General features: G+C 43.4%; 2 protein-coding genes across 2 annotated transcripts; both read left to right on the top strand.

Moving 5' to 3' along the window:
- Positions 1-698: 698 nt before the first annotated feature.
- On the top strand, positions 699-20582 carry atp2b1b (ATPase plasma membrane Ca2+ transporting 1b). The gene is made up of 20 exons (XM_084671921.1): positions 699-1138; positions 6385-6582; positions 7465-7722; positions 7975-8100; positions 8773-9003; positions 9982-10008; positions 11610-11762; positions 12218-12432; positions 12671-12913; positions 13400-13641; positions 14097-14334; positions 14699-14878; positions 15138-15225; positions 15339-15445; positions 15826-16017; positions 16362-16575; positions 16925-17136; positions 17329-17436; positions 17746-17934; positions 18214-20582. The coding sequence occupies exons 1-20, from the start codon at positions 943-945 to the stop codon at positions 18580-18582; spliced, it is 3786 nt and encodes a 1261-aa protein (XP_084528047.1). The 5' UTR covers positions 699-942; the 3' UTR covers positions 18583-20582.
- A 548-nt stretch (positions 20583-21130) lies between these two features.
- Positions 21131-27686, top strand: gtse1 (G-2 and S-phase expressed 1). The gene is made up of 12 exons (XM_084671920.1): positions 21131-21261; positions 21734-21823; positions 21939-21996; positions 22086-22764; positions 23100-23276; positions 23862-24003; positions 24323-24742; positions 25144-25213; positions 25778-26002; positions 26347-26686; positions 26876-26992; positions 27370-27686. Exons 2-12 carry the CDS (start codon positions 21781-21783, stop codon positions 27463-27465), a joined length of 2367 nt encoding a protein of 788 aa, XP_084528046.1. The 5' UTR covers positions 21131-21261; positions 21734-21780; the 3' UTR covers positions 27466-27686.
- The last annotated feature ends 286 nt before the right edge of the window (positions 27687-27972 follow it).

The raw sequence follows: 27972 nt of genomic DNA on the forward strand, positions 1-27972 counted from the left end.
TCTCCTTGACTTCCTGTACAAGCAGGTTGTCACTCAGTTTACTGGTCAGTGAGGACAAGTGTTAAATTGGCTAGCCTCAAAACAAACAAATCACCCCCCAAACTGGACTTACTTATGATTGATATATTAACTGAGTTGACACTTGAGCTTTGTCTACAGGCTAAATCCTACTTTATTTAGGAGGTAGATATTGAAGATGTTTATATGTGTGGGAGTCAGATGGCTGAGCGGTGAAAGAGTTGGGCTTGTAATCAGAAGGTTGCTGGATCAATTCCCCACCGTGCTAAATGACGTTGTGTCCTTGAGCAAGGCACTTCACCCTACTTGCCTCTGGGAATGTCCCTGTACTTACTGTAAGTCGCTCTGGATAAGAGCGTCTGCTAAATGTCAATGTGTGATGTTGCTGTGGGTCTATGGTTTGGTTTGACTGAATTTTGAGTCATTATGACAAAATAAAATGCAAGGGTTGAATGGAGTATGTTCACGGTCACAAATGACCATATTTATGAGTAAGAAAGTGGTTCCAGTGATTTCATGGAAGACATCTTCATTCCCCTTCCTACAGAGTTTGGGACTAATTCGCGTTTGTGTAAATCCCAATTTGAACTGTTACGAACCAAATTATAACCGATATTAATGTGGTTATTCATGTCTAGTAGTGCAGGTGACTAACTGTTTTTTTCCTTTTCCAGATATAGCCTTTAAAACTGCAGAGGACATCTGCCAGAATCAGCAGCCAAAATGCGAGAGTGGGCATATAGGGATCAGTTGAAGATGGCTTTTTACGTGTCTAAGTCACGCTCCCAGTGTGAAGTCTATCCCTGAGGAATTAAACCAGTTTATGGGAAATACCGTATTTTTACCAAGGACTTAACTCGCCTTTTTTCAAAAGCCTCTCTCACCACCGCCACCCCCTCCTGTGTGGTGTGCCCCAGAGGAAACATGGCCAACAACTCATTTCGTGGTTCGAAGCGAGGCCGGCATGCCGAGGCCAATCACGATGGAGATTTCAGTGTCTCGCTCAAAGATTTGCGCTCCCTCATGGAGGTCCGAGGAGCAGAGGGAATAACTAGAATCCAGGAATGCTATGGAGATGTCCAAGGACTATGTTCCAGGCTACGAACATCACCCGTGGATGGTAAATATGATAGGTCTTTTCACTTACATTTCAAACTTCTGGTTATTTGACTCTTTAAACTAGTCCTTGGAGATCTATTTCATCTATTCAATTGATCACTAATAACCACAATTATTACACCACATTTACTGAAGTGTCTTACTGGGTCATTTACTTCATATCTTTAGTATGTGACGGATGTTGAAAGCAACTGCTGTAGGTTGGTTGTCAAGACAAAGATGGAACATCCAAATTCGTGCCACGTTCTAGCATTCATGATTTATAACAACCCTGCTATTATGTGGATGACGTCCGGATAATAGCTCCTTTGATAACGTTTTCAAAAGATGGGCATCTTCTTGAGTACTCTGTGATTGAGCAGTGTCTCCGAACGATTGGAACAGATTGAGTGTTCAGTCCCCAAGTGTTTCCACACTGTGGGGGCTGTCTGTCACTTCTTATACACTGGGGGGAAACTGTTGCTTTTCACACAACATAACTGCCTAGGGTGACACATGTCAGAGGTTATTAATGTATTTTGGATGTGTGGGGTTCTGTGACAGAGAGGACTTTAGCCTCGAAGCAAGGAAGGATGGAAATCCAGCAGAATTTTCAATCAAAAATGTACAATAGGTTATTGATGCTTTTCATGCAAAGGTGATAAACTTGAAATTATGTGTTTCTAATTTACTCCATCAATATGGTGAAGTTGTGCAAACATTCAAGGGATATCAAATCAGGATTTAAAGCAGCCATGCTTACATAAGTTTTCAGGATAGCTGCTTCTTAAATTGAAGTCGTATCAACAAGGAATTTTACTTTAAGTGGAAAAGAGCATAAATATGACATTAGACTGAACCATTAGTGAAGAAGAAATGACACATTTTATACAGCTTCACATCTCCCCGTTGAGTGCTATTGCTCAATTTTATAGTGAGAAGATTGATGTGGTTTTATATGTGAATTATATTTTTAGAAGACAGACTGTGTCAGTGATGGTAAAAATGTGGAACAATGATGATTCACTCCAGGTGTCATGTCATTGGTGAATGACTTTGATGTAATTCAACACAAGATCATTACTGATCGTATACGTTTTAATTATAGTTTTCTGATGGGTTGGGATTTACTGCCACTCTCTTTGCCATGTAATCATTGTGTTAATAGAATATATCCGTATATATTCAGAAGAGACCACTGGTAGACAGGCCTGGTTGGGGTACAGGTGCAGCCCAGTTGTCATTCTGTGTAATTACTTCAGTGACCTTTTTTGAACTGTTGGGGGATGGGAAAGGATTGTGAATGTGATCCCAGATTAAACAGCACATTTCCATTGCTCTCGCCCTCTTTCTCGTACTCTCTCCTCTCTCTTCTCATTGTTCCCTCCCTCCCTCTCTTCCTCCCTCTCCCTCTCTCTCTCTCTCTCTCTCTCTCTCTCTCTCTCTCTCTCTCTCTCTCGTCTCTCTCGTTTATACCATGAGTCAGAAAAGTGAATCAGACCAAGGTAACAAACTTGATTCATTTAAAACAAGATCATGTGAACCCAACCACTGTTGATGCTTGTGGTCTTGATGGATGTCAGTGCTATATGGATATTTCACTCAGTTGCTGAATAACTTGTTCCAAGAAAATGTAAAAAATGAAACATAACTTTTATTCACACTTCTTTTAATAGATCTAACCTCTCTAATATTTTGTGTACATCGAAAAAACGCTTTCTAAAAACATCTAAAACAGCTTTAACGTTGTTCCTATTTTCAACGCTGTTAAAGCAAAAATAATTTTGGCACAGTTTTTAGTCGAGGATGAGGTCAGTCCCTTTCCATGTCTGGGAAACTGGGCCATAGAGTTACATAAATGTAGTACTATCTATATCCAACCAGCTGACTGTATCTTTATAGTGAACCACACAAAGAGAAATAGATAATAACCAAAAACCATCCATGCTCCCTCCAGTAAGTCATGTCTCTTACCAGACTTTGGCTGTTCAATACACCCATACCAGGAGAGACACATATTATTCTACCCGTTTTACTGAAGTATTAGGATAAGAAATGTTTTCAATCAATAAGGGGAAGATATTCACCAATCTCTGACTAAGATACTGTTCTTCTTACTTCATACTTCCTATTAGTTCATCAGTAATCAGAGAGGAGTCAGTAATTCAACAGTAAGTCCCCCTCCCTTATTCCTGTACCCTCTGGCATGTTTGATACCCAGTGTTTTGCCTGTCTCAAATGTGTGCCTGTGAGCTATTTTAGGGGAGCAATGTCATGAAAATGTAGGCCTAACATCTATCTAAATCCAATTCAAATCAAACTTTATTTATAAAATAAATATAGCCCTTTTAAAAGCAATGCTACAAAGGGCTACACAGATGCTCACAGATTAGCACCGTATGACCAACCTAAACTGTCAAACATACTGTGAAGGCGGTACATATGTAGCAGGAATTTACAAGGCTACATTACATGCTCTCAATATTTTTTCCCTCTGCCAACCCATTTGTCTCTACTCTTTCCACAACATCTGGCTGTGACTGAGTTCCCAAAACCATATGTGCAATGCATTGGTACATATATTGTACAGCACTGGACATTTTGTAGGATGAGTCAAATATCCCCTTTAAAACCTGTTGAACCATGATAAGTTGAGAAAACTCACAACCTTGAAATGTTGTTTTACGAGAGATACACTGTCCTTGTGTATCAAATCACATATTTTAATAGCCACCTATTTTAGCTTTGAGTTGAATATTACTGTAAGTTGAAGAACATATCTCTATTAGCTAGGCTTTTCAGAGTCAGGAATGTTTCAGTAAGGACAGCTCTTTCCACTCTGTATCCCATTCCGTCCTTTGACATTTGCCTTCTATTATTTATTCATTCATTCACCATGCCCCTCATGCACACTCAATAAACACCTTTAGCCTTTCACCCGCACCACTTCCTGTCCCACCCCACCACACCACACCACTACCACTACAACAAACATTTATGACTCACCCACAGAGACATTACTGACAAAGAGCATTAAAATGTCACTAGCAGCTTGACTACATAGGAAAATCCATTAGACCGACAAATAAAGAAAACCAGCACAGCTTGACTATAACTCAGTGTCGACAGGTGGGGGCAGATTGATTTACCTTAGGTAATCCCACTCACCTTAAACCGCCAAGCATGGCAGTTGATTGCTCGGTTCAGGACTAATCTGTCACGCTTGTGTAACGTCCCCCCCCCCCCCATCGTCCGCCTTTGAATACATCTCTGATTCTGTGTACATGCTTTTTTATGCTCAAAGCGCATTGACCCAACAAATGAGAAGCCTGCTAGTCTTGTGTAGACGATAGGTCAAAGCCAAAACGCTGTTGTGGCTTCTACAGTTTGAATAGGAGTTTAAAGTGCTGGATGGAACAACATGGTTAAGCGGGACTTAGAAGGAATAAGCATACTAACCCAACTCAACAGGTCAGAGGAACCTGAACCTGCTATTTGTCACAGAGAGTGAGCAATGAGTCACTCAAACGGCATCTTATTTCATGAGGATGAAATAAAAAGCAGACCTCTCCTTCCATTGTATACTTAGGTTTCTTAATTTGTGCTGCTGTCATGGGAGTCCGCAATAACACTATGGCCCAGTTTCCCAGACATGGATTAAGCCTAGTCCTAAAGTAAGAGAACAATTTAATGAAGATATTCATTGAAAATGCTTTTAGTCTCGATTAATCCATGGCTAGGAAACTGGGCCTATAAGTCAGAGTCCAAGGTCATAGATTCTACCTTCATAGTTAAATTTGTCTCAATATTTGTGGCCAAAATTATTGGTGCTTTGTAAAAACATTCCAAATGTTGTTGACCAACAGCTGTATTGCTCACTGTTTTAATGCATTCTCCATTAAACCACTGAGACTTTGCAGTAGACTTTGAATTATTAGGCTTCAGTTACTTCTTTTGACAGTGGTAGGTCTGTAGCTATATTGAAGTAGAAGGTACTGAGCAAAGAGACACACTAATATCTATCTACACTAATATATTGAACATTTTGATCTGAGAGATCTGATCTTACAGAGGTACACAGAGTTAACATATTGTAGTGTGTGCACGCCCAGTGTTGCTGTGAATGACAGTGCTTCGCAGTCAAACAGAGCTATAGATCATGTTTTTGGGGCACTATAGAGGTACATCCATGGTGCACTTCAGTCTGTATGCGGGTCAATTGTCAGCAGTCGAGGCTCTGCTTTTGAATGACATGTCATTTTGTCATTCTTTTTTTGTCTCCCTGCTGTTTTCTACTGTGCACATCATAGTCATACACATCATGTTTACACCAACAGCAGCAAGTGGACTGGCTGTTTTATGTCAGCACGCATTCAGTGACAGCCTCTGTGTCATCTTCCTGTTGCCAAGACAAAGCTATGTGTAGTTTCAGACTATGGTATTGAACTATTGACTTCAGCACTCTTGTGAGTTTAGGAGAAAAATTCTGTTATAAATTCTGTCAGTAATGTTTAGCTGCAAACTTTCATGACGTCATAAAAAAAAAAAACAGGAACAGGGAAGGATTTGACAAGAAGGATGTTGCTTAGAAATCCTCAAATGAATCATTCATGCAGTGCACTTTCTATGGTCTGTTGATATTTGGATTACCCTTTGCCAAAAGTACAAAAACTGCCTAGGGATTTTGTGCATCTAAGGTTGGACAATGTGCTATTTTAACCCTTGTAAAACACACAAAAAAAGAATTTAGTATGCAGCATTTTATTGACTGATATTTTCTCAGAGCTGTATAGCAGAGGCCCATTCTTCCTGTCAGTTTTCAGATGAGTTGAGACAGCATGAGCACACCCGCTGATCAGCAGCAACAGGAGCTGTCAGGGGTGATTAGCTGTGTTTGTTTTTCTGATCCTTTCTAATGTGAAGCCTGCGGACATCAGGGCGGCTCTCTGACTGTAGTAATGCTCCTCTCCACTCACAGCAGGTTCATGCACTTCATCATTGCTACAGTATTCACCCTCTTTGGCCATTGAATAAACATGTGTTCATGCTTTAGTAAAAACTGTACATTTTATAAGGTATTTTTTGTCTCCATTAATCAGAGAAGGCTGTAAAGGAGACACACAATGACAATTGTAAACAAAACTGCTGTAGAGCATTGCTTTTAGAACACTGAAACTGTATAAGACGATACAATACACAACTGTCTCACAAAATAGAAAAATACAAAATCCAAACAGATGTTGATTTGTGTTGCCTGTCTCCCTCCAGGCTTAGGAGGACACGCTGAGGACATTGAGAGAAGAAAAGAAGAATTTGGACAAAACCTTATACCTCCCAAAAAGCCAAAAACCTTTCTCCAATTAGTGTGGGAAGCATTGCAAGATGTGACACTAATCATCCTTGAGGTGGCAGCCATTGTATCATTAGGCCTTTCTTTTTACAGACCTCCAGATGCCGAAAGAGAAAGTAAGTATCTGCTCGTGTGTTTGCTTTCCGTTACGCCACCCTGTAGGCTACATATGCACATGTGAATGCATTTTCAAATTCTATTTGATTTCAAGTTCCACCATTCTGTTAAACGTATACATCATTTGATAAATGTATTTCAATATTTCCTGCAAGGAGTCAAGTTGATATTGAGCTCTGGTTTTCCATGGTGGGCTGCACAGTCACTGGACATTAGAGATTGGACTGATACATGGAAATCTGTGTGACATGTGGTTGTAAGAACTCAGTGCAGACCGAAGCATACGCGTGTAATTTAATCCGGCTGTATTTCTACAGTTTTATCCTTGTTAATGATTGTGTAATCTGAAAGGACTGTGACCTTATTGACATAAACATGGTTTAAAATAAAATTACCAATTTAATTTCACTCATGTTGCGAATATACGTATTTACAGTGACCTATGGTTAGAGGTCTTCTCTGATTCTCTGATTCACTTGGATGAACTTACAGTCCAGTTTCAAAACTTATTGTCTGGTGGTTCTTGTGGGTAACAAGTGAACTTCCTCTGAGCTGGTGAGCGGACACATCAAGGCCACGTAAAGAGGCGGGTGTCAATGCCAGAAAACAAGCGTCTTCTCACTTTTACCAGTAAAAAAACTAACATTTAACCTGCACCACCACGGTCCTCATAAAACAAATGAACTCCCCAACACTCAACACCAGTTGTGCCATTTCTGAATATCCTGTGTTCTCAAACACCAAGGACAGCCACCCCAGCCACATGTCAAGCCTAATCTAACAAACCCTGTTCAAGTCAAAACAGGGGAAATAACAAAACACAAACAAGCTTCTTTAGAAAAAAAGCAGCCGTGCTCATCGTTGTCGCCTGTCCGCTCCAGATTGCGGGAATGCGGCGGGAGGAGCCGAGGACGAGGGCGAGGCGGACACGGGCTGGATCGAAGGTGCCGCCATCCTCCTATCGGTGGTGTGCGTGGTGCTGGTGACGGCCTTCAACGATTGGTCGAAGGAGAAGCAGTTCCGAGGGCTGCAGAGCCGGATAGAGCAGGAGCAGAGGTTCACCGTGGTGCGCGGCGGACAGGTCATCCAGATCCCCGTGTCCGACATTGTGGTTGGAGACGTGGCCCAAATCAAATATGGTAATTTAGGCCTAGAACTGTGTTTGTACGTAAACCAAACACTATTCATGTAGAAGTAGAGGGACAGAGGCCCACACACCCTCTCACACCTGACAGTAAATATACATGCGGTTTCATAGAAAAGGATTTACCTGTCGTGACATTTAGTTGTCTGTTGTGACCAGTAAAACGTACTGTCTGCAATGTACTGGAATCTAAAATATTGTTATTAATGTCCATGTGCTTGTTCATCCTGAATGCGTGTGCTTCCAGGTGATCTCCTTCCAGCGGATGGTGTTCTCATCCAGGGCAACGACTTAAAGATTGATGAGAGTTCTCTCACAGGCGAGTCGGATCATGTCAAAAAGACCTTGGACAAAGACCCAATGCTGCTGTCAGGTATTGAGAAGCACCCACTCCCAATCTCCCACCCCTCTCATCATTTTATGTGTCATCGTTTTGTTAAGGTTCCACTGAAACCTCATACTTAAGCCCCATGTTCTATTTTGGTAGGTGAGCAACACATTTAATGGGTATGAAGGTTCCAGCATTTTCAGCAATGCCAGCACACTCAGACAAACCAGCATGACACAATTTTAAAATGCATTTTAAGACATGTCACCTTTACTGTTTAGTTGTTAGTGTTTCAGCGAACGTTTCTCGTGTGATAAGTCCGATTAGCTGCCCAGATCCAATCTTATGGAACCTGTGCTTAGATAATTGTATCCTCCTTTTAGATCATTATCCCTGCTGTGATCCCATTGTTTACCACTGTACATTCGGACTCCCTCTGGTCTCTCAGACAGAGATGATAATGGAGCCAGGCAGCTGTTTTTCTCGCCTGTAGATAGTCGCTTGGGAAGGCACCGTAAGGCCCTGACTCCACTCTCTTTCTTTCTTCTGACCAACCATTTAACGGGGTTCGATGGTTAAATAAGTGCACTACTGGTTTCTCACTCGCTCCCCTGCCCAATCACTCACTCACTCCTTTACTCACCTATTCACTCTCTCCCCTTCTCATCCCCCCCCCCTCTCACACCTCCCCACCCTTTCTCTGTTACATTTTCTCAGGCACTCATGTCATGGAAGGTTCCGGAAAAATGCTGGTCACAGCGGTGGGTGTGAACTCCCAGACGGGCATCATTTTCACCCTGCTCGGAGCCAGTGGAGACGATGACGAGGACGACGAAGAGGAGAAGGCTGAGAAGGAACGGAAAAAGAAGGAGAAGGAGGAGAAGAAGAAAGAAAAGGAGAAGAAAAAGAAGGAGGAGAAGGAAAAGAAAGGCAAAAAGGACAAGAAAAGTATGTGGAGAGTAGTGTTAAGAAAAAATGGTACTGTGCATTTTTTTTCCATTAAGACTTATTGTATTGTCAATGTGACAATCGTCTTGACTGATATTAAATCATATGACATATGCATAGTGCAGTTTTATATTACACACACATCCCATCCAATCCTTTTACGTGAAGCGGTTGGGCCTCTGTGAAAAACAGTAAGATGTAGCGTTTTATGCAACATAACAAGTTTAAAAACATAATTCATGAGAACTATTGAGTATCAACATTATGCTTTTGGTTCATCTTTTGGATGGATATATGCTGTATGTATCTGTTTAATGTAGATGATTATGACATGTCTGTGGGCAGCATGTTCTCATCTATGAGGCTGTAGCAATGGGGCTGGCTCTATGCTCCAGATAAAAGGCGTACATGTGCAGGAATGATGGAGACCAAGGCATAGACATACTCAGTCTCAAAGTTCAGTTCACACAAGTTGTATTTGACTATATATATATGTATATATATTACACCTATCATAGCACCTTAACGATGTTGGTTTACTTTACTTCAAACATCAGAAAACATTGTGTCGGTGCAATGGTTGAGTTGGGGCTGTGATGGTCATTTGAATCTCCTTTCTTTCAAGGCTTTTCATACCATAACTCCAAATACATTGTTTTTGTATTCATAATTCTGATGCTTTGTTCAGAGTTAGTCAACTGCCACTTGTAAAGTAATTATGAATATTATTCAGAATAATACTGATAAGTCTGCATTCAGGTCAACAAGGCCCAAAGTGTGTGTGTCAAGGGAAAGGTGATGTTAAGGTTGATCATTGTCCACCCCCCTCGTGTTGATGGATTTTAATAGAAGATAACTTCACTGTAACAAATCACATTTTATTCCCTCGCTGCACTCAAGTTAAGCCTCACAGATTTACATTCAGGTAAAACAGATGTGTGTAATAGACTGAGTCAAGTGTTTCTTCTAACTCCACAGATAAGAAAGAGGACAAAGGGAAGAAAGGTAAGAGACATCTCATTATTGACACTGACCTATATTGAATGCTTCCAAAGACAGTGTGTGTATTTATATGACTCATAAACTTGAGGTTGGTGGCTGTAACCTACTTGAATTGTGTTTTTCATTATTAAGAGAACCTTTGATCTGTAACTTAGTAATCATTGCTGTGCAGCATGCACCAGAATAAAGGCAAACAAATTAATACTAGCTATATGACAATTTATTTACTTATTTTATTTTAGTGTCGGTTGTGTGTGTTTGGATGGTTTAGTTGCTTGGATGGCTGCAAAGTCTGACTTATTTGGTCATTGTTGGTCTGGCATGTATGTATCGATCATGCAGGTTTAAAGGGAACTTCTATAATGTCATGGTGACAAGGGATAGATAGAGGAGGTTTATAGCTCAGCAGTTGAGGATTTGACTGCAAATCTAGAGTTTGCAGGTTCACATGCAATTTGGATAAGAGCATCTGCTGAACAAATGCATAAAGACGAAAGCATTTCCTCTTCCTATGCCTTAATATCCACGCTATGACGTGATAAACAGCCGTTCAGCGCTAATCTCCATTTGCATTAAGTTCGTCTTTTGCCACGTTCCTTTTTCAGCCGACAGGCCCTGTGCTCGTTTGTCGTTTTGGGGGATGTTTGCAGGGACCCATTTCCTTTTGTGTCGAGCGTTAAGTGCCGTTGTTTACCAACAGCAGTAACTCTGCGGCGTTCTATGCGAGGTGAGTGCGGCCGGGCTGCCATATGGTGACTGTCTTCAGTATACGCCCGTGTGGACATATGGTCATGTGTATGTCCCTGTGGCCCGGGCAGCAGGTGCTCTTGACTCCGTTCATGGTGATTAGGACCAAGGAGATTACAGGCCTTAAGCTTGGCAGCTGCTTTTTCCCCCTGCCTGCCTTTCTTCCTTAACAACCTAATTTACTGTACTCGGATCAGCACACTTACACACATACAGTCCACGCGCACGCACGCATCGTATGCATGCCTCGACAAACACCCCGCTGCCGAAAGTCCCTCGCTCCCAAAACCATCCGGAGAGTGCGATATGAATCGATTGTGCGTGTGTGTTTGGGACACAGAACAGCGGGTTATGTTTTGGGATGATAGCGGTTAGATTGGCTTGTAGTAGAGAACCTCTGCCAAGAAATCCCAGACTAGGATTATTGGCGTGGGCCAAACGCTCACAGTGTGTGGTGGATCCCACAGTGGAGCTCCCCCTATCAGTTTCCATGCAGTGTCAACAGCCTCCTGTTCTTCGACCTATGATCTCACTTCCATTTAATGGTTCATAGTCAGATATACGCCCGACCTGTTGCTGCCCTGCCTCTGTCTGCAGGTGTGGTGGTCTCTTCTTGATCCCCCCTCCTTGTTGTCAAGCGTTTTATCATCTGGGCTTTGTACGGATGTTCAGAAACGGTATTAATTAAGTATGAGGAAAAGAAACGGTATCCCCAAAGTAAATGATCAAGGATCAGATCAATTTTTTCAAAAGCCTCGACACCTTTTGTCTTGAGTGCTCTAACAACCGTCAGAAGTTGAACTGCTAGAAGTGTTGTTAGTCTTATGGTTTATGCAGAGTTTCCTCATTCCTGACAGGCAAGTCTCAGGATGGTGCGGCCGTGGAAATGCAGCCCCTCAACAGCGAGGATGGAGAAGGAGGGGAGAAGAAGAAGGCCAACCCACCAAAGAAGGAGAAGTCGGTCCTTCAGGGGAAACTAACCAAGCTTGCCGTGCAGATCGGCAAAGCAGGTATGAACAACACACAAGGTGCTTCTGGAGTGTGGGTGGGGGAGGGGGGGGCGGTGAGCTATTCAAATCTAATTTCCATGTATTTGTTTTTTCTCCCTTGCCTTTCTATGCCGACATGATGAAAGTGTCTGGCACTGGCAACTCTTTTACTGCTTCCCCTTGAGAGTTGAAATAGCTGCAGTCACAACATCTGTTTATGTCTTTCTGGCATACGGCTACATAGTACATCGACTTTCACTTCAGAAAAGTGAGCTCTTTAAAAAATATATATATCGATCAAATTGGGGGAGGATATGTATAGCTCAGTAGCCGACCATATGACTGCAGATCAAGAGGTTTCAGGTTCACATCCCCCTTGTATGTCGCTTGCGATTCAAATGTCGACTCAACGTATACATATTCACATATGTTCATATTGTGCTCATTTTGGGATGACTTCTTTCTGTGTCTTCCAGGCCTGTTCATGTCGGGGCTCACGGTCATCATCCTGATCTCTCTGTTCCTGATGGACACCTTCTGGATCCAGGGCCTGCCGTGGATCAAGGAGTGCACACCCGTCTACATCCAGTTCTTCGTCAAGTTCTTCATCATCGGCGTCACCGTGCTGGTGGTCGCTGTGCCTGAGGGGCTTCCCCTCGCCGTCACCATCTCGCTCGCCTACTCCGTCAAGGTCTGCAAAAACTGTACATTCTGGTCGAAATTGCGCTAGCTTTATGTTTGTTTTAGTCGCTTGTGTTCTTTCATAATGCTGTACTGTTGAGGATGGACAAACAAATACAGTGGAACAGTGTTTTATTTTGGTGGGATGTTAGTCGGATGTTGGCCAGAAGGATGACGAGATTCTGCCTGGCATGGAAAGCGTTACCTGTAAATGTGTGTCCATGACCACATTGTTATATATTCCTCAGAAAATGATGAAAGACAACAATCTAGTGAGGCACCTGGATGCCTGTGAGACCATGGGCAATGCCACCGCCATCTGCTCAGACAAGACGGGCACTTTGACCATGAACAGGATGACGGTCGTCCAGGCCTTCCTCGGGGGCAGACACTACCGGAAGATTCCGGAGCCAGACCTCATACCAACCAAGATCCTGGACCTGCTCATCATGGGGATAGGGATCAACTGCGCTTACACCACCAAGATCATGGTGAGTTGGCTTTGACAACCCTCTGACTCAGGTGTAAAAACGGAATCCGTTACATAAATTTGTTTATTATTTCCATTTAGTCATCATGATTCATGTCCATGTAATACAGTATATCAATGTTTCTCCCAGTTTAAGATATCATAATGTTGGGTAAAGTATAGCTCAGTAGTTAGAGCAATTGACTTCAGATCAAGAGTTGGTAGGTTCAAATACCTCCTGTACTGTATGTCGGATTGGATGTGTTACGTATTACCGTCTAATTTCATACTGCCTACTGATACGTGAAATAACATCAATAAATACAACAGATCAACACCTCAAATAGCTACTATGAAGAATTGTGCTTTAGCCTGGGTAGCGTAAGGCACTGGGGATGACTGTTTAGATTGTAGAGATGGCATCTCAATCAGTCCGTGGCACAAACCTTTGTGACATCTCAGCATCCGAAGCTGTCCTTCCATCTCTAACCGAGCGTTGCGTCCTCAGCCTCCAGAGAAGGAGGGCGGTCTGCCGCGCCAGGTGGGCAACAAGACCGAATGTGCCTTGCTGGGCTTCTCCCTGGACCTGCGCCGAGACTACCAGACCATCCGCAACCAGATCCCTGAGGAGAAGCTCTACAAAGTGTACACCTTCAACTCTGTCAGGAAGTCCATGAGCACCGTGCTGAAGAACGCAGACGGCAGCTACAGCATGTTCAGCAAAGGAGCGTCCGAGATCCTGCTCAAGAAGTACGCCTGCTCTTCCGCTGTTGAGACTGTTTATAACTCTGCTGTTGATTCAATACTGTCAGGTTCAAACTGAACTGAAATATCTAGACTAACTGTGATAGCATTCCCTTACTACCTTTAGACTTGGGTTATTATTGACATTGTAGACATGATCCACTGACAGTTATATTTTGCTATAAATATAATGTAGGACCCTTTTGAAATGTATTTTTGGACGTCTCTTCTTTAATTACCTAACAAATCTCCATACTATTCACACTACATTCACATGAGCGGAAGACATAACATGTCATACGATGCAAAGCAAAACATTACACCTACCCCGTCACACAACACTTAACATTGCACAATACAACACACTACACATGACACATCATATATTATCCCACACACCACGCAACACATCACACACAGGACCACGTCAAGCTAACAGGGCTCGTTGTGGCCCTTCCCAGGTGCTGCAGGATCATGGTTGCCAGCGGAGAGTCCAAGGTGTTCAAGCCCCGGGACAGAGATGACATGGTGAAGACGGTGATCGAGCCCATGGCCTCCGAGGGCCTCCGGACCATCTGCCTGGCCTACAGAGACTTCCCCCCAGCGGACGGAGAGCCCGACTGGGACAACGAGACTGACATCCTCACCGGCCTCACCTGCCTCTGTGTGGTGGGCATCGAGGACCCTGTCCGGCTTGAGGTATGAAGCGCTGACTGGATAAACCCACGAGGCGGATTCGGTTATTCCGCCAGGGAGACACAGTGACGAAAACAGACGCAAAGCCTAAACACCCAAAGAGCTAGCACACTCTTGTGTATCACGTTTGACATTGGAAAACAAATGCTTCTCCAGGCGTTTCAGTGTGCGGTGATCATATATGCTAGCTCACCAGGAGCTCAGAGACCAGGGTCATTATTCAGTCCTATCAAGAACTGGTCTGTCTTAAAATAGATTTGACTTAAATTTGAATTATAATCTTAGTCCTGTTATTTGTTTATGCAAAAGGAAGTGAAGGGACTCTAGATTAGACCTTGTCTCATATAGCTGGTTCGTTTCACCTCAGGTCCCAGATGCCATTAAGAAGTGCCAGCGCGCTGGCATCACCGTGCGCATGGTTACCGGGGACAACATCAACACAGCTCGCGCCATTGCCTCCAAATGTGGCATCCTGCACCCGGGGGAGGACTTCCTGTGTATCGAGGGCAAAGAGTTCAACCGACGGATTCGCAATGAACTGGGAGAGGTAAGCCGTCCTTGTAGAACCCCTCTCTTCTGCCCTTCAGTCATCTGTAGTTGTCACACAGTGTCTGGTTAAGCTACAGAACGTTCCTTGGCGCTGGCCACTGAAATACTGTTAGAACTGTGCACTCTTGGTCGTTGATTTTCTGCTGAACTTACGACTAGGCACTGTTTGTCTGTTGCTTTGCATAAAAGCATCTGCTAAGGGATTCAAATGCAAATCAGAGATCCGGTTTAGAGGCCAGACATCTTTTTTGTTTCAGATTGAGCAAGAGCGCATTGATAAGATTTGGCCCAAACTGCGTGTTCTAGCAAGATCCTCCCCAACTGACAAGCACACTCTAGTAAAAGGTACGTTTCAGATTCTACCGTGTCCGAATGATACTCATTTGGAGAATTCCAAAACTTTAAAGTACGAAATGTTCATTTAGGTTCATAAACGAATGACTTATTTATCTCGACAGGTATTATTGACAGCACTGTTCTAGAACAAAGACAAGTGGTAGCTGTGACAGGAGATGGAACTAATGACGGCCCTGCCTTGAAGAAAGCTGACGTCGGATTTGCTATGGTATGATACCCGATGTATCTTCATGTTGCGTTCAATACCTGTATGCTTAGTGACAGCCCAGAAATGAAACCCGCCGACAGAAATGCCTCGCTATAGGATGGTATTTTGAAATATTACAGAATAATCTATAACAGTAACATCAATGGCAGAAAAAAGAGCCATTGAGTGTTTCTTCGACATTTTCAAATGCGGTTTTTATATGAAGGGAGGCCAGCTGGAGAACGGGTTCAATAAAAATGTATTCATTGTCAAATTAACAATCCCTGACCTCTCCCAAATACAACCACATCAATTTTTCATAAACACGCCATGTCTCTTCATTTGACCAGACGTGCACTGTCACATTCTGACAAACCTATTCTGACACGGTGTTGCTACAGGGCATCGCTGGCACAGACGTGGCCAAGGAGGCCTCCGACATCATCCTGACGGACGACAACTTCTCCAGCATCGTCAAGGCCGTGATGTGGGGGAGGAACGTGTACGACAGCATCTCCAAGTTCCTGCAGTTCCAGCTCACCGTCAACGTGGTGGCCGTCATCGTGGCCTTCACTGGGGCCTGCATCACACAGGTAACACACACGCACACAGATGACACACACACACACACAGAGGTGACACACTCATACGCCAGCAAGACACGTACACACACAGGTGACACGCATATAAATGGGACACACACATATGTGATACGCACACGTGATACACACACATATGTGATACACGCACATGCAGAGGTGACACACACAGGTAACACACACACAGGTAAGACATGCACACACAGAAGTGATACATACTGTCATACACCCTTGGTTACTCTCTCTCTCTCACTCACTCCCTCACTCACTCCCTCACTCATTCACTCACTCACTCACTCGCTCGCTCACTCACTCACTGTCCACCGCTCCCTCTCCAGGACTCTCCTCTGAAAGCCGTGCAGATGCTGTGGGTGAATCTGATCATGGACACCCTAGCCTCCCTGGCCCTGGCCACAGAGCCCCCCACAGAGGCCCTGCTCCTGAGGAAGCCCTACGGCCGCAAGAAGCCCCTCATATCCCGCACCATGATGAAGAACATCCTGGGCCACGCTGTCTACCAGCTCACCATCATCTTCACCCTGCTCTTCGCAGGTCAGGCCTGCAAGCAAACCTGAACCCTAAGCTCAGAAGGGTGGAGACTGAAATAGTTTCGCTCATACTTTTGTGGAACTTATCCCTTGTGCTGCCTTGGGGTCATTGTGACCCACTGTTGTGGTGCAAAAGGTGGGTCACAATGACGCGAAGGCAGCACAAGGTGACGTTGATGTATAAATTCAAATAATATTGAAAGGGATCGGCCTGGTTTGTAATGCTAGAATGATAATCAACCGTCCTTGACGACTCCCAGGATAGAAATCCACAGTTTCACAATTTTGTGATATATTTCAAATGAAGACTCTGAGACAGACAGCTGACTGACGACATCACTTCCTGTCCACAGGTGAGCGGATTTTCGACATCGACAGTGGCCGGAACGCGCCCCTCCACGCTCCACCCTCGGAACACTACACCATCGTCTTCAACGTCTTTGTGATGATGCAGCTGTTCAACGAAATCAACGCCCGCAAGATCCACGGCGAGAGGAACGTGTTTGACGGCATCTTCAACAACCCCATCTTCTGCTCCATCGTGTGTGGAACATTTATCATTCAGGTGAGCTGCATTCAGGTTTGAAAAGAGAAATGAAACCTGTGTTTGGACATCTTGAGAACACATTTGACTCGAGTTCAAATGACACCAACAAAAATGTATTTCAAGAAATCTGAGGTGAGACCAAGTGAAACTGCATGATGTGGACCTAACCGGATGTGGATTTTAATTTAGTTTCCTGTATGTCTTTTCTAGATTGTTATTGTGCAGTTCGGTGGAAAGCCCTTCAGCTGTGTGAGCCTGACCATTGAACAGTGGCTCTGGTGTGTTTTTCTGGGTGTTGGCTGTCTTCTATGGGGCCAGGTGAGCTTCATTCTGGTCTTTTATCTCTTGAAAATGTCATGAAATAACCGTTAAACCTTTCACAGGGGAAGAGGCTTTCACAGTTCTTACTGGAAAGGTGTATTCTTAGGGATGAGACATGCCACTGAAAAGACGAGATTATGACTAATCTTGCTTTAGTCTGACTCGTCCGCAGTTCACTTCTTAGTCAAAACCCGAAAATAGAGGTGAAGGGAGATAGTGAGAGACTCTATTGGAATGCCCAAACTCAATGTCCCTATTGAGACTGTGACACCCCTCTGCCTCTCCGCTCGTCCGTTTCTGTTGCAGCTGATCTCCAGCATCCCCACCAGCCGCCTGAAGTTCCTGAAGACGGCCGGCCACGGCACGCAGCAGGAGGAGTTCCCTGAGGAGGATCAGGAGGAGATGGAGGACATGGATGAGATCGACCACGGCGAGATGGAGATGAGGAGGGGCCAGGTGCTGTGGTGCCGCGGCCTCAACCGGATCCAGACCCAGGTACAGTCCCAGCAGTGCCCAGAACATACAGCTCATCCTGTTTGAGGGATGGATGGATGTGATGACTTGACATTGCTTAAATATATATATATATATATATATATATATATATACAGTATATAGTGTTAGTCTTTGAAAGTTGTTGAAAAGATCACTTTTTTGTTAGGCCTCAGCAAATCATGGGTCTTTATGGTAAATGGAAAATGGAAAAAAGTTCTTTTCCAAGCAAACCAACTTAACTCATTTGATTGCATTGCCGTTGGCTGTGTGTCTCCCCAGATCCGTGTGGTCAATGCCTTCCGTGACACCATGTCCCCCTACGAGGGCCTGGAGACCCCCGAATCACGCAGCTCCATCCACAACTTCATGAGCCACCCGGAGTTCCGGATACAGGACTCTGAGCCTCAGATCCCGCACATCGATGACACCGAGGGTGAGGACGAACCTCCCACTAAACGCAACTCCGCCATCCCTGCGCCTCTTCCCCCGCTCTCCGCCATCCCGACCTCGCCCAACCAGAACAATAACGCAGTGGACCGGATCTTTCCGCTCCACAAAGACTCAAAGACTGGCACCCTGCCCCAGAATGCCGCTGGCCTACCTCCGTGCCCCGGGAGCCCGCTGCACAGCCTGGAGACCTCTCTCTGAGCAGGGAGGCCAGCCACTGCTGCCCCTGGGTCCTCGAGGAGCCCATTTATTAGAATGACCTACCAAACCCACCACTAAACACAACCAAGAGGGCGAAGAAGAGGGCTCTGAAGGTTTGGCATGTACTGAAATAGAAGACACCAAACATTCTGGAGAGCATCTGGGTTTTTGACCCTTGAATGTGGTCTAGCTGTTAGGTGTTTGTATGAAAAACAGAGATTCTGAAACTTAAAAAGAAAAAATATTTGCTTAGATACGCTTGAATATAATTAACATGGAGTCTGGGTTTATTGCCTCTTCTCTGCACATCTTAAATGGTAGTAAACAATGCATTGGCTATTTATATTTGTACAATTTGATCAATTTGAAGCACACCTGTTTACAAGTTTGTGCTGTTTTTCAAAGGTTGGTTGAAGACCTACCGAACACAATGTACTATAAAAGAGTACAAGGGTGAAATGGTAAATATTGTATTTTAGATATGGCTGTATTTAGAATTAATAGTTTATTTTGAAACTGCAATGTTTTGCCTGCAGTTTCTATTTGGTATTTATTTGTCCAGGTACAGTACTTAAAAAACTATAGCAAGATACAAAGACTTGTGTAGAAAAGTGTTTTAAAGATGTGGTCATGGGGTCAATAAGGTATAAGTGGAATACCAAGAGAACATCCACAGATATCTAAGATGGCTTCTCTACTCTGTATATAATTTATTTGTTGTTCTCAACTAGTTCCAAAGCTACATTTCATATTCAATTGAAAGTGGTCATGTTCCTGTTTTTCAGTGGTGTGGTGTTGGCTTTCAGTCTTCACATCTATGCCACTGATGCACAGACTTCTCATTAGTGTTAATGAACAAAGGTAAGACCATGAATGTGTTCATGTTTAGGCAGAATTTAAGTGTGGAAGGATTCTAATTCTGTTATTGTTCCAGATTTGTATTTTTAGAGAATTGCGTAAAGCAAGTGGACCTTAATGGTTTTAAGTTTAGGATTTTGTCAGAGTTCTAGTTTGTTGTTGGGCATTCGGAAATCTCTTAACTGTCAATTTGTTGAAGGATAACCAGAAACCAGGGAGAGGTTTTGCAAAGTATAATCAAGGAAGCTTACTTAGATTTCTGAAGAAGACATAGGCTACAATCAGTCAATTTACTATTATCTTTGAGGAGATGTTTACATCCTTTATCATTAAATGAATCCATCTCTTCTTGTCATGAACTTTGGTCAACATATTAGCTGATAGCTGATGAACATATTCACACTGCAAAATATTTTGTGGGCAATGTAGATTAAGAAAGAGAAAAGACTTAGACCGAACACAGAATACTTTATTGCACTAAATGTTAGAGAGACTGGATATTATGTATATAGCTTTGTACTGGATCTTTTTAGAGATAAGCCAAAGCTTTCATGACTCAGAAATATGAGGTTTATGGGTTGGGGGCAGGTGCAGCATTAAAACAAATCATTGCATTTTTTGTCAAGCCTATCATAAAAATACTATCATAGTCATATCTTGTTAGTTAGTTGTTTGTCAACAAGATTGTGTGGTTCATTGATATTGGGTGCAATTCAAATAAACCCTTAAAAAGAAAAACACTGAAACAAATGTTTTGAGCTATGTTTTTTTTAAGATGGAGAGTTGGGTATTTCAATACACCTCTAGAAAAATATCAAGACTTTTTGACTTGCTTCTGACCAGTTGAAATCTTAAAAGTTTAACTGCAAATGCACCCTTGGTCCATGGTTATGTAACTTCAAATCACATCTCATGAAAGCAGTAGTGAAAAAAATACTATTAGATGGAGAAAATTGGAGAAGGTCAAAAGGTCATTTTTTTGGTTTCTCGGTAGTCTAATTCCTGAACAGGGAATGAATTTAATCCATCTCTTTATGGATTATGTTTTTTTTTATCTCACTATTTGGTAATAAAGTACTTAATGTCTGTTTATCTTCAGCAGTGTAATAATGTGGTCGATATTCCTTTTTGAAACTTGTCGAGTAACGTGTATGGTTTTTGAAAATAAAAGATGAATATTTAGCTTACTTTACGTGCAATGTCATTGTTTCTTACTTTTACCCTTCATCTAGTGTCTGGGATGTCAGGCCCGGTTTAAAAAGTAGGTCAAAACCATATAACAGATGGGCCATCACTGTTCTATTTCTTTGTATTTATCTTACTGAATTAATTGGCTTTTTGATAGTAGGCTATTTTGTGTGTGGGGTAATAATGCCTGCTTATTATAAAACAAAATGACATGCTTGGCTAACTTCTTTTGAACAATGAACCTGTAATGATATTGCGTGACAAACGCATGATTAACAATTCATTTTTCAATAATGTTTCCAAGATCAAGGCCAGGCCACCTAAATGTCAGATTAGAGATTACATAATTAAGTTTTTTTGTACATTCAATACCTCTTCTCTCCTTCATGATTACGGTTATTCGACTAGAAACACAGTTGACTACTTTTCTACGTAACAAAACAGTAGTTGGTTAACGTTGGTAAACGATATCAGCCAATAAGGAAGCACGTTTTACGTCACATGACCAGAAAGTTTTGTCCACCAAATTTGAAATGAGTGTCACTGAGATGTTTGTGAAAAGGATTTTGAACTAAGGCACTGATTAAACAGATATAACGTCTTGAAACAGTGCTATATTTCTTAAATACCACGGTATGTATCCTTTCTATATACCAATTGCACTTAAAGCCATATTTCCAATATGGGTTTAGTCGACATGATGATGATACTGTAGTTACTAGAAAACTGAAATTGAAAGCACACTTGATTAGGCTCGTTGTAGCACGACTGAAACAACATTGACTATTTAGTGTTTACCTAGGAGAAAGATGATAATTTGACGAAATTACAACAAATCGAGTTATTTAGATAGTTAGATGGCTAATATGTGCAACTGAAAAACAGTATAATCTAATGCATGCTAACGAGCTAACATAAGCGAGGCCACCTAAGTGGTTAGCCTAGCCCTAGATGGTTAGCCAGCTAGCAAACTAGCAATTGAAATCTTTCACAAATTCATTAATATAAAGGCTACACATGGCAACATACTGTTCCACCTAGCTATTTGACACGTTTGCTTTCGGCTACATGTAGGACATTCAAATGTTCTTTTTTTATTTTTAAGAACACGAAGGTTGACCGAACACTCAGTGGAAGCATCTTCGTACCTTTATGTCTGGATCCATGGAGAGTATGGATTTCAATGCAAATTGTGGTAAATAATAATACCTATTTCAACCGTCGTGGCTGTTGATGTATGTTGTTGAGTAATGTTTTATTTTTTGGGAAGATTCATTAACATGAATGCTTATCTTTATTCTATCTTCAAGATTTCTTCACTTTGGCAGAAGAAAAGTTCGATTTTGACGTTTCATTATCGCCTGCCAGGTTTGTGTAGAATTTGAGTTTGACTTGAAAACGATTGGAAAAGCCTCCTCTGAAGCACCCTTTCAATACCCTTTTTCATGTGTTTGTAGTTTTAAGGACGATGAAGATGAGGACGAGGTTTTTGTAGGCCCCATCAGTCACAAGGAGAGGTGTATTACAGTGGGACTGGAGACCAGATGTAAGGACAGTGTCAGCAACGGGGATCTGTCGTTGGGAGAGGAGCAGAGCTGGAGCCCCCTCACTGGGGAGAAGTTTGAAGAGATCTGCAAGGAAGCTCAGCAACTAGCCTGTGAGCTGGAAGGCAACCAGCAGCACCCAAACAATGGTGGCACTAAGGGTTCACCCACAGATGACAAAGACAAGAACAAATATGAAGACTTTGTGCAGGACACAGGATCTAAGCTGGGGATATTCAGCAAGCCAACCAGTGGGTTCCTCAGCCCCGTGAAAAGGGAGACCTTCTGTGTGCAGGACAGTCCCATGAAGCAGCTCCCTGCTGCCTTCCAGAAGCGTCTGCTCCGAGCTAACGGGCATGCTATCTCCGGAGGTGTGGCCTGTGCTGCTAGGACACGAGTTGGCTCTGTTAGCACCTCGAGCCCTGTGAGGGGGCCCAAGTCACAGACACAGCCCAAGATGGTACTCAGAGGCAGGGCCAGTTTGGCCGGCATCAGAGGGGTGCTCCCCAGCAAACCAGCTGCCCCAATCGGGACCACTACTCAGACGAGACCAGCCCCAGAAAAGACTACAAGGCTCCCTCCTCCACGTAAAGTATGGGCTCTTTTCTTTTTCTCTACGATTGTTTGCCAAAATGCTTAATGCTTATACTTGACATGGTTTTACATTTTAAGTATAGACCAGGTGGGCCATGAAGCCCCTTTCACTTGGCCGTTGAGGGGCTTATTTGTAGGAGCTTGCAATGATCACATACACCACTTACTGACTATCAAGGGTTAAAGCAATGCCATTCTGGTCACAAGGACTCCTTAAGACCTGCAATAATATATAAATATAGGCTGTAAGTCTATACAATACGCACGATAAATTGTACCTTATTAAAAATGTCCTTGGATGCAGAGTCTCAACTTTTGCTTGTTTTGTTTTAGAGTACCTTAGGATCCAGGCGCAGCCTTGCCTGTTGTGACTCCAGCAGGATGGGCTCCAGCAGGGTGGGCTCCAGCGAGGACCTGCTCTCAGACACAGCGAGCGTGGCCTCCGACGTCAGCGACTCCTCCCTCAACTCCAGCCTGCAAGGAAGGAGGAGGCTTGCTCCCCCCAAGAAGGTAAGACAACGTTTGTGAGAGGTGTTATTAGGGGTGGGGGGAAAAATCGATTCACATTTGAATCGCAATTCAGTCTTCTACCGATTCACATCGATTCACTTTTTGTTCATACATTTTTTTGGGGGGGGATTAAAAATCTCAACAAGTTGTGACCCCAAGAATTGAATCGAATTGTGAGGTACCAAAATATTCCCATCCCGAGGTCTTATGGTGTCTCAGGAGCAAAGGATAAGGAGGTTGTTGTAAACTCCTTACTAGGGTATTTTTCAGGACAAGCAGACGTGGTCATGCTGACCATGTCTGGCTGACTGGGCCAAGAGCAAGGAACAGGAAGATCTTAGCTAAATGTAACCATGTCACCCTCTAGTGGACAGGTGTGCTTAGTGCATCATGCAATACTTTTCAGTTGTTCTTGGAAGTTGTACTGATTAGGCTAGATGGTGCATCTTTTTTTTGTCAGTCAGGCAGAAGAAAATGTCAATATCAGTCTGTTGCAGCATCTTCTCAGTTCATTAGCCAGCTTCTCTGTTGAAATCAAACAACAACATCAGGAGTACGTGTCCCTAATCCTCTGGGTTGTTTCAGACTGGACCTCGAGTCCTGGCTGGAACCAAAGGCCCACCTCCTCAGAACAGGAGAGGGGCAGAGGGGAAGAGGAACACTTCCTCCTCCTCTTCCTCAGTGTCCAGCTTCAACTCAAGCCTGTCTGTGTCTCCCACTGGGAAAGGTGAGGACCGAACCGATAGCTTTCATTCATGAATGTCCAGTATCGGAACGTAGCTCTACAAGCTTACCTCTAGAATGTACTTGCATGTTAGCCATGTCACCCATCCATTCATGAAGGTTCTTTCAATAAAGGGCAAACCATCACCCACCAAACATTATCCACCAAACATGACTTACTGCAATCACTGGGAAACATTAATTGTACTTACATAGCTGTGTTTCTGGTACAAATGGAACAGCTTACTTATATATTTTGTCAGTATTGTTCCACCTGGTGTATGCTGTAATGCAATAGCTCACGTTACCATCTGTCATTTCAGCTAAACTCAACTCGTCTCTGAACACGAGTGTGGGGGGCCCCAGTGGGCTCATTCGCACCAGCGTGAGTCGACTGGCCAATCCGGGCGCGGGCGCCAAACCCCGCTTACTCAGCAGCCGAGCCCCCGAAGCCCCGCCCCCTCCCAGATCCTCCACTGCGGGAGGACGACGCTCGATCTCCGCCCAGGGGAGGAGGCCCTCTGAGGTGGTCCGGTCCACCCCCATCAAGAGACCCGAGGGTGGGCTCTCTGTTGGAGCATCCACCCCCCTCTTCCAGACCCCCGCCAAGAGAGCCATGGAGAGGACCTCTTCTGTACCTAACATTCCCTCCTCGTCGAGTGTGGTGAGGGCCAACTCCAAACTCAAAATCTTTTTGGCCCCCACACCCACCAGCCAGCTTAAAGGGTTACGCATGTCTGAAGGTAAGGTTTGTTTTTGGGCATGCGAGTACAGAAGCCTCCTACAATGTTTGTGTCGTTTTTGCCATTTTATGTGTTTATGCCCTATTCAAATGCTATATTGATGCTTGAGTTTTGATTGTTTGTTGGATTATGGATTGTTTATTTTCCCACCAAGATTTAGTTAAACAACCTTTATTTAAAGTGTACTATCAAATCTAACCGCTGGTCGAAGTGATGTCGTCCGGCCATTCACAAACCCAAGAGTAAATGAACATGTCTCCTCCATCTCTCTTTTCCAAAAACTGTCGCTCCTTCTTCCTACTCTTCTGTAATGGACGCTTTCCCCTCCTCCTTTCTTCTCCCAACCCCACTGCCTCCCTCCCTCCTCCTCTGTTTCTCCTCCTTCCTCTTCCTCCTCTCAGCGGTCTCGTCCCCTGAGGCTTCTCGGATAGTGAGGCCAAAGAGGCTGGTGTCCGCCTGCAGCGTGGACAGGTATCTATTCTCTCCTTATTGGTGGGAGGACCACAATGTCACTTCAGATTGAGACGTGACAAAAGAAGAAGATTGAACGATGCCTTTAAGCCGTGTCAATCACTCTGTCTGGAGTGTCAGCAGTACTATTTGTCATGAATAGAAAATAGTGATTTGTATATATTTATTTTTGTAGCTTAAAGGGTCTTTGCCTGTCAGCTAAAGATGCTACCTTTCCTTCCCATAGTTTTAGACCAGAATATTGGAGCAAGGATTTGTAGTTTATTTCGTATAGAGAATGATAGTTGTATAGATAATCTGAAACAATAATATGCCCTTATCAAAACCTGTGCTTTTGGCATATCTGACATACACAAAACATACACATGTCAGTTTTAATTGGTCCTGTCAATTTAATTGGTTCTTTAGAGCTCTTGTTAGCTTAGCATTTTGATTGATATTGATTGATACATGTATATACATTTGAATTCAACTGTCCAAATTGTTAAATTATGAAGTGTTTTAGTATGATTTCAGAATAGAACCTTCTTTATTCATGTTCTGTCTTGTCTCTCCTCTTTCCAGCCTCCCTCCTCTTTCCCATCCTGCTGCCCCAGTCCCAGAACCTCCCCAGACGCCCTCTGCTGGTGGTAACAAGACACTGCAGTCTAAGATCAGGCACCCCTCTGCCCTGGCCACTCCCATGAACCGGCGGGTGTCCGGCATCCCAATGATGACCCCTAAGAGTGTGTCGAGGCTGGGGAGGCCCTCCCTGACAGGGGCCAAACTTCTTGCCTCCAGTCATTGGAGGTAGGAGGGGGAGGGGAGGGGAGGTAGAGTGAGAGTGGTTTTTGCTGTATTTTACTCCACACTGTATTTAGCTGGCTGTAATATCAGACCTAATCCACACCTGCTCTATTGTACTTTAGTTTCACCCAGATTAACTACTGCTGTTTGCATGAATGCCTTCCATCGGAAGGCCAGGCAATCATGGATATGGGATTGAATTTCAGGCAGCAATGCAGAAAAGTCAATACTCCCATTGAGACCAATCAACTAATTGTATTCCTCAGTCAATAGTTTGATCACCCGGGCCATAGAGAATGGCCATGCTAAAAAACATTCCCTTCCTTGCTTCCATTCCTCTCCTTTAGTCCAGTGCAATTGAAGGAGACCAGGCAGCAGCAGCAGCAGCAGCAGCAGGAAGTGGTGGAGACGGGAGTCCCAGGAGAGGAGCCTGCCTGCCCTGCCGATGAGACCCAGGTCCCACTCTTCTTCCTGGGGAACGAGCCGGAAGCACAGCCGCCTCCCGCGGTCCCCCAGACAGAAACACAGGAGACCCCCTCCACCGTCAGTGAGGTTAATCAGAACCCAGCAAAGACCAGCAACGAGGACCAGCAGGAGGGTCCCAATGCCAGAGAAGAAAGCCAGAAACCTGACGTGAAGGAAGATCTTCTTCAGCCCAGTGGGGTCGAACGACAAGAAACGAACGAAGTAACGTTATCACACGCTAAAGGACTAAATCCCTTGTTGCACCGTGTCCGCTTATCATACAGACTTCCTTGGCATTAACCATTGAAATACTGTCAGAATGATGCACTTATGGTGTTTGATTATCCGCTGTACTTGCTACATGCTCAGTGTATCTTCTCATTTCTTAACGAATGGTGTGACCTGTTCCAGGTCCTGCTGGTGGATGCTCCGGCTCCTGTGTTGAGGCTACAGGAGAAGCTGCTCATTGACCTGTCCAACACTCCTGAACTGACCAGGACTGCATCCACCAAGCCCTCTGGTGGACAGGTGAGGGGATAGCGTAGTTGTGATGATGGTTTTTTTGCACTGTCTGTTCAATTAGACTATTCCTTGGCTGTAAAAGAGGAAATTCAGTTTAATGTACACTTTTTTTATCTGCAGTACTTACTGGATGTAGTATTGGTATGTTGCGTTTGGATAAATGTCTGCTAAGTGAATGAACTGTAATGTCAAATTGCCCTTCATTACAACAGTCTGTACAGTAAAACATTTTTTGCAACAAATACCCAGCATAGACTGTTCCTGAAATAGTTTGAGAACTGTTTCAGGTGTGTATTTATTTAAATGAAATTATTTTAGTGCTGCATCCAGTAATCCAGTAAAATAATTTGAATATTAAATCTAATTGTGCTTCTTTTATACAGTTGATTGACCTGACCTCTCCGCTCATCAAATGGAGTCCGGAGACAGGAAAGGAAAATCACATCAACGACGCCCCATTGATTAACTTGTCGTTTTAAGCAGATACGTTACGGTTATGTACGAGGATTCAGAAGAAGCCTAGTCTGTGTGTCTTTAACAAAAGTGGAAATCAATACATGTTCAGTAAAAGAAAAATGTTTTAAATCAAGCCAGTTAATTTACCTTTTTTAGGTATATGAATATGGGCCTACTGCTTTCTTTGTGACAGTCTTGCTGCTTTGTATTTTCTTTAGTGTCTAAATAAATGTTCTTAATTTAATGGAAATTGTCTTTATTATTGTAAATAGTATATTTTATGTCATACGTGATATCATATTTTTCAGTTGACGGGTAAAGTGTTACTGATATGAGGACAAATAGAACAAAGTAGCTTGGACCTTCTAATCTGAAGGTAATTAACGGTATACGTATCCGCTAGAGGGGGCTAAAAGGCAAGAAACCACAATAAGTTTTTTGTTTGAACCAACACTGCGTGAGTGAGGCTGTTTTTTTTCTTCATCCAAACCGTTGCCTATTCAAATGATGTCTAGACTTCAGAATTTTAT

Source organism: Hypomesus nipponensis, chromosome 14 (genome assembly GCF_054491055.1).
Source record: "Hypomesus nipponensis isolate SF chromosome 14, ASM5449105v1, whole genome shotgun sequence".
Taxonomy (NCBI): Eukaryota; Metazoa; Chordata; class Actinopteri; order Osmeriformes; family Osmeridae; genus Hypomesus; species Hypomesus nipponensis.